This window comes from Enoplosus armatus, chromosome 6 (genome assembly GCF_043641665.1).
Source record: "Enoplosus armatus isolate fEnoArm2 chromosome 6, fEnoArm2.hap1, whole genome shotgun sequence".
NCBI classification, from domain to species: domain Eukaryota; kingdom Metazoa; phylum Chordata; class Actinopteri; order Centrarchiformes; family Enoplosidae; genus Enoplosus; species Enoplosus armatus.
Window position 1 is genome coordinate 11,376,898 of NC_092185.1, and position 14,805 is coordinate 11,391,702.

Genomic DNA, 14,805 nt, shown 5'->3' on the forward strand with positions numbered 1-14,805 from the left:
CTTTTGATGCCTTTTTATTATGGGAGCTTGTTTCGATGTCTTTGTCATATTTATGTCTAACAAAAGACAAGAAAAATAGACTGGCTCCGGGATTTTGGGCAACTGTGTTTATGCAGAAGCCAAAGAAAAAAAAAACTGTTGCGTTTGAAAACGCTGATCAACACAAAGCCTCCCTTTGTCTTCATTTTCATTTTGGTCCTGGTCACAACAGCATCACACTATGCACGTATAGGCTAGAAATTATATATATATATATCCAAAATTAACCTAGAATGAAATATTCCTTAATAACACAAATCATTGAAAAAAGAAGAAAACGTTTGTTTCAGTTTTATTTTCACAGTAATCAGAAGGAAAATTCGAGTGTTTGTATTTTCACATAAAAGTCAGCATTTTAAATGTAAATGCAGAGACGAACGATGTAATAAGAAAACGCTGGTAGCAGCAAGTGAAAGATCTACAAATAAAACAGAAAACACAAACCATTTCATTCCTATTCCACAGGTCAATTACACAAAAGGTGTACAATTGAAAAAAAGAAATGTATTACCCAGTCTATGAAAACAGCTCATTCTGTAAATTCATAAATAGTGAAATGCTCTACATATTAATATTAATACCCTCTTTAAAAGGATGCTTCAGTGGATTGCACATCCATGTGTTTAGTTTGGGCAACTACACATTTGCATTATCGGCACTATATGATAATAACAACATATTGGAAAACATTATGTGATTAACCTACAGGTTGAAGCATAAAGCAAACGAGTGCTATCCCAAAATAAGCACATAAAACGTGTTGAAAATTACACATAATGAGTGTGTTTAGATGGGAGGTCAGTGCCACACAAGCCTTCCCATCAGACAGGAGACTGTGGCCCTCACATATAAACCACCAGGGGAACACGAAGAGCACGAAGTGGACACACAATCTCCAGACAGGAAAGGCTTAGTGAATATCTCTACATGTGGCACTGAACTACAAGTGCACTTATTTTCACCAAATGCAGACACATCTACAGTAGGTGTGGACAAATAATATGACTGCAGAATATTCCCCAAACCAAAAGAGACTTTGCAGCCAGTCCTCAATCAGGGTCACATTCATGTTCAGTTGCTGGCAGCGGCCTCTGCATCCTTGGTTGCTGCCTCCTTTTTGCTCCCCTCCTTGGCGCTGCGGTTGAGGCTTCCATTCAGAAAGCTCTCTGTGGTCTGACGCTGGAAGTGCTTCCTGGTGCCCACCAGGGAGGGGTTGTTGACCAGGGTGTAGAGGAGCTGCCAGTGCCTGCGGGCCCTCTTGGCAATGGACACTTTGTGCTGTTTCTTCTCCTGCTGGACCAGCTGGATCCCTGAGGACATCATGATAGCACCAATGGTATGTCATATATACACAAGTCATACAAGAATATATAACCTTTTTTTTTTATTTTAATGGGACAAGACTCTTCTGAAGGCCACCAAGGACCAGCTACATACTACAGAAAGAGTAATAATAGAAAGCAATCATATTCTAATCCTCTGAGCATGGTAGGAGCATATTGGGCTTACCATTAACACACTGAAAGCTTGAGCCCCTTGGGCTGCATGAATATGAAATAGGCAATTAGCATAGCTCATCTGTGTAATCAGCTACTCAAGAACTAATCGTTGTAATACAATAGGTTATTCCTGATAATGCATTGTTCTCTAGATGCAAACAAGCAACGTTCGTAACTGGACTCAGCTGCAACTAGATACCAGACAGATTCCACAACAAGCCTGATGCATTTTGCTGCTTATTTCTCACTATGATGTATGTCCTATTGTCACCACACTTGTAGGCTACTATCACTCAACTTGTATATAAATGACACACTGGTTTCATTGGTATTAGTTAAATAATATGTACAAAGGCGACGTACAGTATTGGACCACATTGTCTGTTGGTGACAGAGTCTGAGGGCTCAGGCGAGTGTGGGCACGCCAGAAGGACAGCTGATTAGTTTATGACAGATTTGATTGAGACCAGCAGCAGGACTGTAAATTATTCCACAGTGAGACTCAATTTGCTCTCAACATATTAAATCAGAACTGCTAAGCTTTCATTTCTTCTGCGCATGCAAGACAGTGTTATGATCTGATTATGTGTTACAGTGACCCGCTACTGAATTCTAAACCTCCCTGGAGAAATTAAAGAAATCACACTGACTTTAATGTTCATCTTTAAAGGATAAGGCTGGCGATAGTCTATAGTTTTGTTATTGTCATGAAAAGATGACGGACTGATCCTACAAGTATTGCCTGTGTAGCCAAAGCCTGATATAGTTTATTCCTCCCTGCCACAGACCTCCATTGTTGTCCAAAAACTATTAAAAACAACATCAATGAGTCACACTGGTGACATATTCTTTCATTACCATAAACATGGGCACTGTAGTCTATATTATTCTACCCACTAGAGCACAAAACGTGTATGTATCTGAGATTGAAAATAGTTCCCATCCAATGCACAATTTACTTTTGTTTGAGAAACGTTTGCTAAAAACTACACACAAGCCTTATCCTTTAATTGTATGAACACGCTGAAGCCACAGTGCCAAATCATTGTGCACCCGAGCTGAATCATTAGCACTTGGGAAATGAGTAGAGTGTGTAGACTATGATGCAAGTTTTGTGCTACAGACCCTCTTCAGCATCCCGTGACCTCTGAGCGGCATTGCTCTCCTGGCCCATAGACTGCAGCAGCATCCCGCAGAAGGCCTTCATCACAGGGTGAGACTGGCTCACCTCAATCTTCAGATAATGAGCATAGCAGCGGTAGGCTGCAGACAGACAGGGGGGGGGGGGGTCACTCTGACTGGGCAAAAGCAATAAACACATAGGACTACACCCCATGTTGGCTTTGAGGCAATCACACATAATGGACATACAATCACACTTTTTTTTTTCTTAACCACCTGCTTTTCCTGACAGCAGATGTCTTAAATCTGCTGCCATTTCAGAGATCGGTGTGCAATTACAGTCCCGTGCATGGCACAGAATACAGATATCATAGGAGCTGCACTGAGCTGCTGGCGGGGTAAAGTGGATAGGATACGCATTTCTGGCCTCTAAGTGGGATCAGTAAAAGTGCATTTGCTCACAGAAAATTGCTTCTCTTTAAGCCTCCACAGTGAGAGTGAAAAAAAAAACACAGTGGCATCTACAAAGGTAAAAGCATGATGTTAATACCAATGAATATGTTAACATTGTGTGTCTGAGACTAAAAAGGAAATGTAAAATATAATTGAGCACTGAATTCCCTAGCAATGCCTTGCAGAGCTAATTTAGCCAACGTACAAGCTATTATATGAAAATATATTTTGAATACAGCCATTGAACGTGACCTGATGCTTTGGCCTGGCCAGCAAACCAGACAGTGACATTATGGCTGTTGATCTGTACGGAGTACAGAATATTGGGCTCACCTGGGTCAAATGCCTCCACGCTGCGGTTAAGAAGACTGATATCCATGCGTCCCATGTGGACAATGTTGAACAGGGCTGTGATGATCATGCGCCACAGTGCCAGTAGCACCCCGATCAGAACATTAACTGGAAACAGCAGGTACGTCAGCAGGAACAGATTACCCCTGTAAGATAGGAGGCAATGCATCAAACACACAGGAATATGCTGCAATTATCCAACAGTAAAACACATAAATGAGACACAGGAGACAGTTCAAATATAATAAATCCACCTGTTGTCTAGGTCTCGTGTGCCTGCTGTTTTTTTGATGAAGCAAAACCTGCCGGTGATGTGTTGAATCAACACAGCCAAGAGAATCATCAGCCAGAAGGGCCTGAAAGGACAAAATCAACAATCAAAAGTCTCCTGTGGTGATTCAAGAAAGACAGAAGGCACAAAAACCATTTGGTAACGGACACAACAATATAGCACCTGAAGCCTAAAAGGTGTCAAGTTTTCAGGCACTAAGAAAGCATCAATTCTACATAGGCCAACATGCATCTCTGAGTGTTTTTAAAAGTTGGTTTTAAAGTCAAAACATGAAAATCAACTAAAACTGAAGTTATACGGTTTTCGCATGACAACAGCAATGATACAGCAGGGAATTATGCCTCAGTCATGAAGTCCGCTGACAGAGAAGTTTAATGAGTGAGAGACGCTCACCACATGCTCCACAGCATCTGAAAGAGGATCAGATTCTGCCTGTGCAGGACTGGCATGATAATGAGGAAGACAGCGATCAGAAGGCAGAGGAAGAACACCATGGTCTGGACGATCATGCCTGCAGGGGAGAGATCAGAGCTTCAGGGCCTCGCAGCTTACAACCTGTACGGCATCCAACAGATCTACACTGCACACCCACAGTGAAGGGAGGGGTCATTTTTCTTTTGGAAACCGAACTTGAGAATTCTCCTTTCATGAACCAGATTGTTACTCTAGCTGAGTTTATCTGTTGCTATAAACATTTATTCAATTCAATTTTATTTATATAGCGCCAAATAACAGAAGTTATCTCAGGGCACTTTTCATAGAGAGCAGGTCTAGACTGTACTCTTTATAATATTGATGTATGAATTCAGAAACATTAAAGGAGTGTGAACAGACAGAGAACTATAATAATGATAATATGGCAGGAAATGTTAAAATGGAACGGCTGGCCGAGGCTACTTGGCCTACGTTTTGCCACTTTCTGATGTACAAACACACCATATGATACACACAATCTAAGATTTAGTAGCATTACTAAAGTAATAAAACAAAAAGGAAAACAAAAGAGATCCAAACAAGTTAAGCATACTGGAAATATGGTTTGAAAAAAAAAAAAAATCCTCTGGTATTCAATATGTAGCTGTACCGATGCAGATGTGAGCTGCTGTGAAGCTGGTGTATCCCATCCAGCAGACCAGTGCCGGCCGGGAAGCCCTGATACTTCTCTGGCAGTTGTAAACATTATAGATATCTCCTCTGTACAGCCCCTTCAGATTTGACCTACAGAAGCAAAAACACAATTAAGACAATGCAGCACTATACAATACATAAACTGATTCATCGGTAAATGTACAAATTACATAGTAAATTGAAGAGGTAATAGCATGGGATACAACCAAATTCAATGCTGGACACAGAAATCCATTTCTTTTAATACGACGTAATTTATGGTAATGGCACAGTATTTCATTTCTTATCTTAATGGCCATTTTCAATTCCAGCAGCAGTTAACGCAGAGTGAATGCTATTCTGTCTGTCTGGATGATTAGTACTCTATTATGCTAAAATAACTCCTCTGTGAACCATCACATCATAATGAAGGAACCAGGATGCGAAGCACGTTCTCGAGAATAGGAAAATAAGAAAAAGACGGTTATGACACTAACCGTCTTTTCTCACACCTACCGATGCAGAACCATGGAGCGCATGAGCATAGCCAGGTTGACCAAGCCAGACAGGGTCATCGCTGAGATGTAGCACACTGCAGGGAAAAGAGCACATGACATTCAGGTTGTTTACTGTGGGAGGGATTTCATGTTATATTACTTTCTGTAGATTTAAAACAATGCAGCCACGTGTCATTTAACTAAATAAATACATCTACATTCTACATCTATCACATCACTAAATGGCTGCTTCTGCTTTCCGGTTTCACTCACCTTCCACGCACCACATGTAATAAACCACTATTCTGACCACTTCATGTTTGTCTGGAGACAGCATGATCTTGAAGCCAGCTAAAACGTTGGCAATGTTTTCATCGACTCCAGAACGGGCAGTCTGGAGAGATGGCACCACTAAAGAGATCAGCAGAAGACCCACCTAAAAAAAAAAGAAAAAAAAGAAAACACAACATCTATCAGTTACTGGATAATGCAATGGCTTTTACAGATGTGGAAATTAAAACTGACCTGCGCTGTATTTGGATCATCCACCACTGATAATCAACTTACTATCCAGTGAATATCGTGTGTAGCACTTAAAGTCTACTAAGTTCCTGGTGAAACAATAAGGTAACATGTAATCTGTTGATATTATGAGTCTAGACTGAAGTTAAAAGCCGAGGTCAGGGTTACGATTACGTTATGTTACAGGTCTAGTCAATAAAGATTTAAGAGATGCTGTCACATATCTACTATTTTTAATCACCTGGTAGTTGGTAAGTATCGACACTGGACTGTGCATTTAAAGTTTTATCTAAAGCAGAGGTAGACACATTACGTTCAGTAAGCGATGATCACTTTGTCCTTACGTATTATGTTATGATTTTATTTTGGATTATAAAGTCTAATAGTAGATATGGTAGTTACCTGATACAGGGTTATAAACGACACTACACCAGATATAGCCAATTTCAGTGGAAAGCGGAAAGCTGGAAAAAAAAAAAAGGGTCACAAAAATTAAAAACAAACAGATAACACCTGAAGGCAAACATAACACAAGACCAAGATGACATATTTACCTTCCTCTGGTGTATAAATGTATGACTTCACAGCATCCATTATCCTTTGAGGGAGCTTTGGCGTCTCTGTGCTCGATGCACTGAGGGGAAAGGTAAACAGAGGTACACATTTAAAAGCTGCATTTTGCACCACACTTCATGAGATTAGGAAACATTTGTGACTGAATGAGCCAGTTTTGCTTTTATCCTTGAACACATCAAATGAAAAAAAATGTGTTGCTATGCAGGTAGAGTCAACATTCTCTACAAATGGAAAAATAAATAATGCATTATTTCCTGGTGCTCATTGAGCATGATAACAGCCTCTCTAAATTCTTTAAAAAAAACTCACTGAGGGGGCTTCTCTTTAATCAGGATTCAGTGTCAAGGACACTTCAACAGGGCAGCAATCTGTTTCCTCAGATAAAAGTTCAAGCAACAAGAGATGCAAGAAGTAAGTTCATCCGTTATAGTATTATCTCACACCCCAAACTGTTTAGAATGGGCTCAACCCAAGGCGATAAATGTTGGAAATATAACAAAGACGAGGGCACATTTCTACATGTTCTTTGGTATTGCTGTTTTGGAAATAGGTGCTAAAAACTGTAAGAGTGGCTGAAACAACTTCTACCCGAGTCTGTTGGGGGATAAATCTCTCATGCCACCAGGGTTTACTAAAGCAGAGTTTGGGCCGGCAGTAACAGATTTTATAAAGCTGAGTATACAGAGTGGCTTAAACTCATGTCTGAGGGATTAATAAAAGATTATATTATCTTATCTTATCTTAAACTAACCAAATCTGGCATAATTTTCTGATATACATCAAGGGTGCAACATGTTTGAATATATCTATCAGCATCAGTGGATGTTTACCAGGCTGGCAAACTCCCACACTCATGGATGTGATTTTACAAACAGCCTCTTCCTGTAAGTTAGGACTCAAAGCTAAAAAGTAAAATCTCCAGCGGAGCCCTTCGTAGCTCAGGGTTCGGACACTGACCGTGAACGCCGACATCCCTGATTCGACTTCATTGTATCTCTCTCTCCCTCATTTCCTGCCATCTCTCTACTGTCTATAATAAATACTTAAAATACCCCAAAAGATTCCTTATAACATTATAACATCCATCAAAACAAATTAGGTAAATCCAAGACTTGGGGTAAAGAGCTCCCCCTTCAGCTGTGTTTAAAAGAAAAACAGATGTCAAAAGACAAACATATAACCATGCAGCAGATCAGGTGTGTTACTGATAACGGTCTACAATTTTCACCTGATTTTGGTGGGCTTCTTCTTCTTGAGCATTTTCTTCACATAGTCTTTGTAGTAGCTGCTGCTGAGATCCTTATAGAAAAATGAACAACCATGTAAAGAACCAAATGATAACCGTAGATAGTAAATAGGCTAAGACAGTGTGGCAAGGCTGAATTGTTTTTTTTGGAAATGCTTCAGTTGGGCCTTCATATTCTTAGGTACGGTTTAATTTTGTAATTTATGTTGTAATTATTAACATGTTGGAAAAGCATTGCTCACAAACTAAGCCTCCTTAAGGTAAGTTTCTGCATCTGTGCAGATTTATGGTGTCAGGTGCGTTCCTGTGGGGTGCAGCAGAGAAGGGGGGGGGGGGGGGGGGGGGGGTGGTGTCAAACCTCCCCCCAGCTTTGTGACACCCATGCTGAGATTAGCATCAAATAAACACAGCATTGTGTCTCCTCAGTGAAAAAAACAAGGCAACCTTTTCATAATCTGATCAAGACCATAACGTAAACCAATTACGTCAAATCTACTTAAAATGATTAGGCAACTGGCACGCTGCGTTGGACTTCACATTTTCCCCTCAGCCTAGACTGTAAGAGCACGATAAGCCCCTTGATTAGCAGGCAGCTTATAAAGGTTCCTCATGTGCACAGATTCAGAAGAAATGTGCGTCTTAGTGAGATTTTTCTTTTTTAATAGTTCAGGCTTACGTGAACGTAGGCTACTAATCAACATAAACACTTGTATCCAGTTTGTTATGTAAGCAGGCCAAAAAATGTATGCTATAAGGACTGTACATCCACCCTGAAGCAGACATGCCAAAGGAACTGCACTCAGATCAAAACTTACCTCTGTAGCATTGTTCTTCTCAGTGCCCTTTAAGCCCTTGAATAGGAAAAGGGGATACTGGAAACTAAGGAATGCCAAGCAAGCTATCTGGGGCAGACTGGAGAAAAGGGAGTAGTGTTTGTGTATCTGCAAAAGAATAAAACAAGACTTTAAATCACCTAGCAACTTGTTTTGGGAGGTTTGAAGTGACACACTAGGAATACATGTTAAAACCACATTGTATTGACACAAAATGTTGACACAAATGGCTTTGTGTGTGTTGTGGTGGGAATCTGCGTATGGGCCAAGTGGGATCGGAGACCTCTATTAACCAAATCATTACGATTTAGTGCCAGAGAAAATGCTAACACAGTGGAAATCTTTCTGCTTTAAGTTATACACCAAAGACTGGCACTTAATAGCGTTCACAAAGAAGTACTATCCTAAATATAATATTTAGTAAATGTATTCTATTGTCTTTATGCGATTAAGCTCAGTCTTGCAGATCAGCTCAAATGCTCCCTGCTGCATTTGGTGTGTGCCACGGTGGAATAAAAAGACATGCATCACCACTATTAAAAAAAAACAAAAAACAGACAAACCATTCAAAGCCTGGATGTCTCTCTCACACACACAAACACACACTAAACTGATTAACCGTGACAGAGCCTCTTGATTAAGACCAATAGACAGTGGAACTAATTGTTTTGAGTTGTAGCCATTCATTGCACAGAAAACTCAAACAATGTGGATATGGCACAAAATCTGGGGTTGTCTAAGTTTTAAAGCTCCAAGCATGTGTCCATGAATCAATCTGGCCTGATATTCATCTTTTCAAATCACTTCTCTTATATACACTACAGACCAGCTTTGTTCAGTAACCAATGGGTTTCCAGACCAGAACAAATCAGCTTTGTCTTTGAAATAATCCTTAAAACTCAGACAGATGACACACTACAAAGAAAGTATCAATTAATCCAGTGACAATCTAGACAATATAAATCTATTGCTGTCTCATAAAAGCAGTTATAGATGCACTGGAACTCATAGTGGTACTGGCAGTCATCTTTGCTTACCAGAGGTGTTTTGGGGCAGTCAATTTTCTGCCAGACCAGAACTCCAAAGTGCGTCCATGACAAGAGGCTACCAAGTACATAGCCAACTTTATTATGTAAAGTACCGCATGCCAGGAGAGGGTAGTATAGTGCGGGGTAGTAGAAGACTCCCAGAATCACCCAGTTCTCTGCAAATACAACAAACGAGTGTGAAGACCCAGAGCATCAAAAGGAACATATGTTGTCATTCACTGAACCATGTGACACAAGATTGTAACTTCAACAACTAATTCTGTTTCATTTCTACACTTAACAACTTTCCCCCAAACATATGTAGAAAATATGAGTGATTTAATTGCCACCATATTACCTACTGTGCTGAACCTAGTAATGTTTGGGGATTGTGTAAAGTAGCAGGGAACTGACTCCTTACAGTCAATTCTTATGTAATTTCATTGCAGAAAAAAAAGGCTTCTCACAAAGCTTACCATCAAACTCCTAAGTCGGAAATAACAGAGACACGTGGAAATAAAACAATCCAATTACATAATACAGATATTTAACAAAAATAATGTTTATGGAGACACATTTATCCATTTGATGCTGTCTAATCACCTAACAGAACTTGTTCAACAGAGGAGCAGTGACACATTTTAAGTACTAAGATAAACATTAAAAAGTGGCTATAGAAGATTTACAATCTGTGTAAAAATAAAAGTGAATGCAGCTGATGCTAGTGCAGGAAGAACCTCACGTTTATTCTCTGTGTCTGCTGTGAAGGGGAGGGGGTTTGGGGATATGATCAGGCCCCACAGTTTGCACAAGAGCACTCCAAACACAGCCACTGCCAGGCCCTTGTGCTGTGTATGGTCCAGGAAGTTGACCGGACTGTGAAATCAAGCAGCAGGTATTTAGAGCCCGCATGCTACCTGCTTCACATCTGGATGAAACGGTTATTGAGCAGAAGTGACACACTTCAAAAAGCGTTTTTTTTAAAGTTTTAGCCCACAAACTACAAACTAATTACTTCTGACTTAATGTATCAGACATTTTTGTGTGCCCGTGGCCTCCATTCATGTCAGTATAGTATGAAAATAAACTATGAGGCTTGCTTGAGATAGGAAAACCCATCACAGTGTTCAACCTCTATTAATCCAGGGAAGGTTCACTGCACAATTACGCACATTCACACCTAGAAGTTACCCTGGATGACCACAGTTTTATCTGTTGGCCTCTGAGCAGCTCCACTGGAGCAGATTTGGGGGTTAATTGCTCATGGGTACATCAGCCAGTCAAAAGATTAAATTAGTAGTATTATAATTAAGTTGCAGGTAGGCACAATCACCAGACATCCTTCATAAAATGCCAAACTACCACATTGACATGATCTTTATCTCAACATCATTGTTTCTATATTATTGATGTTCGGACAACTGAGCATGTAAATGCAATGGCTCCCTGCAATATTCATCTATTATGCTGAATACTGATCGGATTTTTTAAATTTTTGAATCTCAACCAGTGTTTGCATCTGGATCATACTGAAATGAATGGAAGCCAATAACTGCCAAATAAATAAGAAATCAATCTATAAATCTGCTGTATGCTTTGGAAATGGTCAATAGTGATGTATTGTATCTATATTGATGTATGTATCTATATGCAATTCAATGGGCTAGACCGTGCAAAGCTAATAGTATCGTCCTATCAAGGCATGTCATTCAATAAAAGAGATAAAATACAGCCTCACCTGAGTAAACCTGGGAGTCCTTTCTGTCTGTCGCCCACCTTCGTGCGCCTGGCTAAGATTGCTAGGATCAGCATGACAACAAGCTAGGAGGAGAGGACACGTCAGTTAGCCTCATCCGCAGAGTTAGCATGCAGCTGTGGATTCCCCATGGGTTCAGGCCTCACCCTGCTTCAAACTAAAAATGAGTTGATGCCACAAAAGGCCAAACCACTGTGTCTCATTAGTGCTCCCTATGGATGTGCTCTGAATGAATTGTCATCAGTCAGGATCACTGACCAGTGAGAGTTCAATGACCTGTCGTGACCTGTGACACATTTAGGAAACACAAGGCTGGGAAGACTTGCTCTAAATTGGAGCAGTCCAGACCAACTACTAAGACCACCATTAAGACCGACATCAAAAGACGAGAAAGTGAATACCAAGTAACATCATTATGTAAACATAGCAATATTATGTGCAATAGTTAGCGAAATGGTAATTTACCAATATGGTTACCAACCTTCTGCACTCAACTATTAAACATTCAGTTTGTATTTGTATTACTTGATTTCTGTGATGTAACTGGAAATAATTTGGAAAGCAAACAACACCGACAAGGCGGCATCGGTATCTAAGTTAGATATATAAAAGTCCTAATTTCTAGGACAGGATCTCCATGAAAAAGACATATTGATAAGGGCTACCATTATTACTATAGTACTATAACGATTATTATCATCAACATGGTTTTTTTTTTTTTTTAAATGTTCAAGTAAATTAGGTATTTAATGAGAAGCAAAAAGGTACAAAAACCCTCTTTCACTACTTCGTAATGTGAATCCTTTCTGTCCCCCAGATCCACACCTGGATCTGGATCTGCATCAAAACCCTATAATTTCTTCCTTGGACCATGGCCCACTGTTCCACCAAATTTAATTAAAACCTGTTCTCAACTTTTCAAGATATCCTGCTAACTAATAGACAAACAAACAGTGAGGAATGAAAACATTAAGACCGTGCTGACTCGCATATGGCACATCGTAAAACATGCATTATGTCTGTCAGTAAGGTGTGATATCATACACCCAGTGAATGGATGGCAGTGAATGACAGAATGGTGACAGAACAGGAGAGCAGACTTACGGATATCGCAGTGATGCATATATGGTAGAGCCTGTCGTCAGCAGTGGGGTCACATGGAGGGATTATTCTAAAAAAAAAGGAACAAAAACATTCACACATGAGTAAAACAATCAAACTTTTACTTAAGTCTCAAGGATTTGAGGCACAGAACGGGCCTATACACCTCACTAAACCTTTCACACGTCACACGTCACACGTCAGGACCATTTGTGGCTGGAAACTTTGTCGCTGAAATACCGCAGCAGAGATTTGCATTTAAACGGATTGGTATCAGCGTGACACAGGAAAACAACAAACGCCTATGTTCACGTTCCTGCTCACTGGAAGAGCAGGAATGCCTGGTCATGGGGTAGTAATTACAACTCTGATATTCAGAGAAGGCCAGGTCGGGAGACTTATTTAGGAAAATACTACACATACTGTATAGTCTGTGAACACAGAGACGGCAGCTTCCAGAATGGATGTTTTTGACATTTTTATTACCTGTCCAAACAATGAGTGAATTTGTAACTCTAAAAAGGAGAAGACCTTTCTTTTAAATAGAAGGCAATGTCAGAATTCACATTTCCAGAGTCAGAGCTGGCTGAATAGGAGGTGCAGCAGGACATTTTAGAGTTTACAAATCAGCCAGCTAAAACTGATAGTGAGCTACACTAGTGGCCACACAAGAGCTTTTCAGACCACAACTCAACACAGTCTATTAATTTACACGACAGCCAGACGGTATATTAGCTAAACATGGTGGCTGGTGATAAATGACACTTGTTCCATCGTATTTCTGTCATATTGTTTATCTGAGGGCATTATCAAATATCAATATTTTTTTCAATGAATCACACTGTGCCAGTTTATACATTAAACTGTATTGTGCATTTTTACATGGAAAATCAATTTAGACAAGACACATCCCAAAAAGAACTAACTGGAAATACTGCATGTGCCCTGTTGCACTGTGGGATGGGCCAGGAGCAAAGACTGATGCTATAAGACTGTCAGTATCAGTTTTGGATCTCAACTTTGCAAGGTACCATGTACTACAGCTTCACTTTTTGTGGTTGAAAAAAAAAAAATTAGTAAAACTTTTAAACATTGACTTATTTTAGGGAGCATGCATGTTTTGTTCATACTATTTTTACTAATAAAGTTCCACGGGTAAAACCTACCAGCTTTCCAAACAACCTGTGTTCTCGGGGCATGAAAATGAGACAGTCTTTACTGTAATATGACAAGTGAACTGAACAAGACCACACACTGACACTGGCGCTGTAGAAGGGTGCCAAATGTCACCTAATATCTCAATGAGCGCTGCTTTACACATTAAACAATGGACCGACAAATTTTTCATGGTGGTGATTTTTAGACAAACAATAAAAGTATACAAAACTAAAGTAAGTGGGTGAGAACTAATCTTAAGTGTTCAGAAAGATGATACAAATGTACTTACTCTGCTTCAATTTTGGATGGCAGAGGATCCAGGTCCGGGTACTCATAGTCCAGCAGAGCATCCTTATCCATTGTGCTGTCTCTTTTTCCAGACGGATCGAAAGTACGAAGGAGCTGGAGTACTTCTAGCCACAACCTCTAGCGACACACAGCTGCGATCCCCTTGACTCAAGAGGAAAAAGTGTCTCCCAAGTCCCAAGTTGGACTCTGTTGCTGCTGCAGAGGCGTCCTTGTTTCCCTGTTTGGTCTAGTCTCACTCTCACTCTGTTACCCTCCCTCCTCACAGCCTGTATTCAGGTGCCCTCGTCCCACAGTGGAGCTGAGAGTAATGTGACAGGTCCTGGCTGCAGCGTGCTGCCTCCACCCTGCAAAGGCCCTATTTCAGCTGAGGGTTACCACCACACTGGGAGCCTGGGGAGGGAGTGAGAGGGGGGAAGTGTGTGAAAGGAGGGAAAATGTGGAGATCTGGGCAGCCAATCTGGAAGGCCACCTGCGGTTTACTGGGATTACATCTACTTTTGGGATTGTGTTGTGGGACCTGTTGCCAGTGGTTGAAGCGGTCAGGTGTGCGGAGTTATAAAACTCCAGCAAGGACTGTGTGGGTAGAAGGGAGCGATGAGCCTTTCCTATCAGAGGGGAGTTCCAGGTTGATAACAGGGAAATTCTCATGTCGTTCCCTTCAGTCATGGTTCAATTACATTTGTGAAAGGTTACCGAAATTAAATCCAGGTAAATCACCAGTACAACAACATGGAACCAAATAGAGCATGGTGGAAGAAATATGCATGTTTTCAGGACAGCCAGTCAGACTACACCTCACCTCACTGCAGAACTCTGCACCTTCATCTTGATAAGGATCAATGAAGGGTTCATTCAACCCAGAACTTTGTCTTCAGCAGATACATTAAGATAAAGATGTCCATGGGCATAATCATGT

At 40.5% G+C, this 14,805-nt stretch overlaps 1 protein-coding gene across 1 annotated transcript; it reads right to left on the reverse strand.

Moving 5' to 3' along the window:
• Positions 1 to 1,110: 1,110 nt before the first annotated feature.
• Positions 1,111 to 13,940, reverse strand: stra6 (signaling receptor and transporter of retinol STRA6). The gene is made up of 17 exons (XM_070907901.1): positions 13,870 to 13,940; positions 12,426 to 12,492; positions 11,304 to 11,386; positions 10,308 to 10,441; positions 9,575 to 9,741; positions 8,520 to 8,645; positions 7,687 to 7,757; positions 6,437 to 6,516; positions 6,285 to 6,346; positions 5,634 to 5,796; positions 5,380 to 5,455; positions 4,841 to 4,974; positions 4,150 to 4,267; positions 3,719 to 3,820; positions 3,447 to 3,610; positions 2,664 to 2,801; positions 1,111 to 1,349 (listed from the first exon to the last, which is right to left on the reverse strand). The coding sequence occupies exons 1-17, from the start codon at positions 13,938 to 13,940 to the stop codon at positions 1,111 to 1,113; spliced, it is 1,995 nt and encodes a 664-aa protein (XP_070764002.1).
• Positions 13,941 to 14,805: the final 865 nt, after the last annotated feature.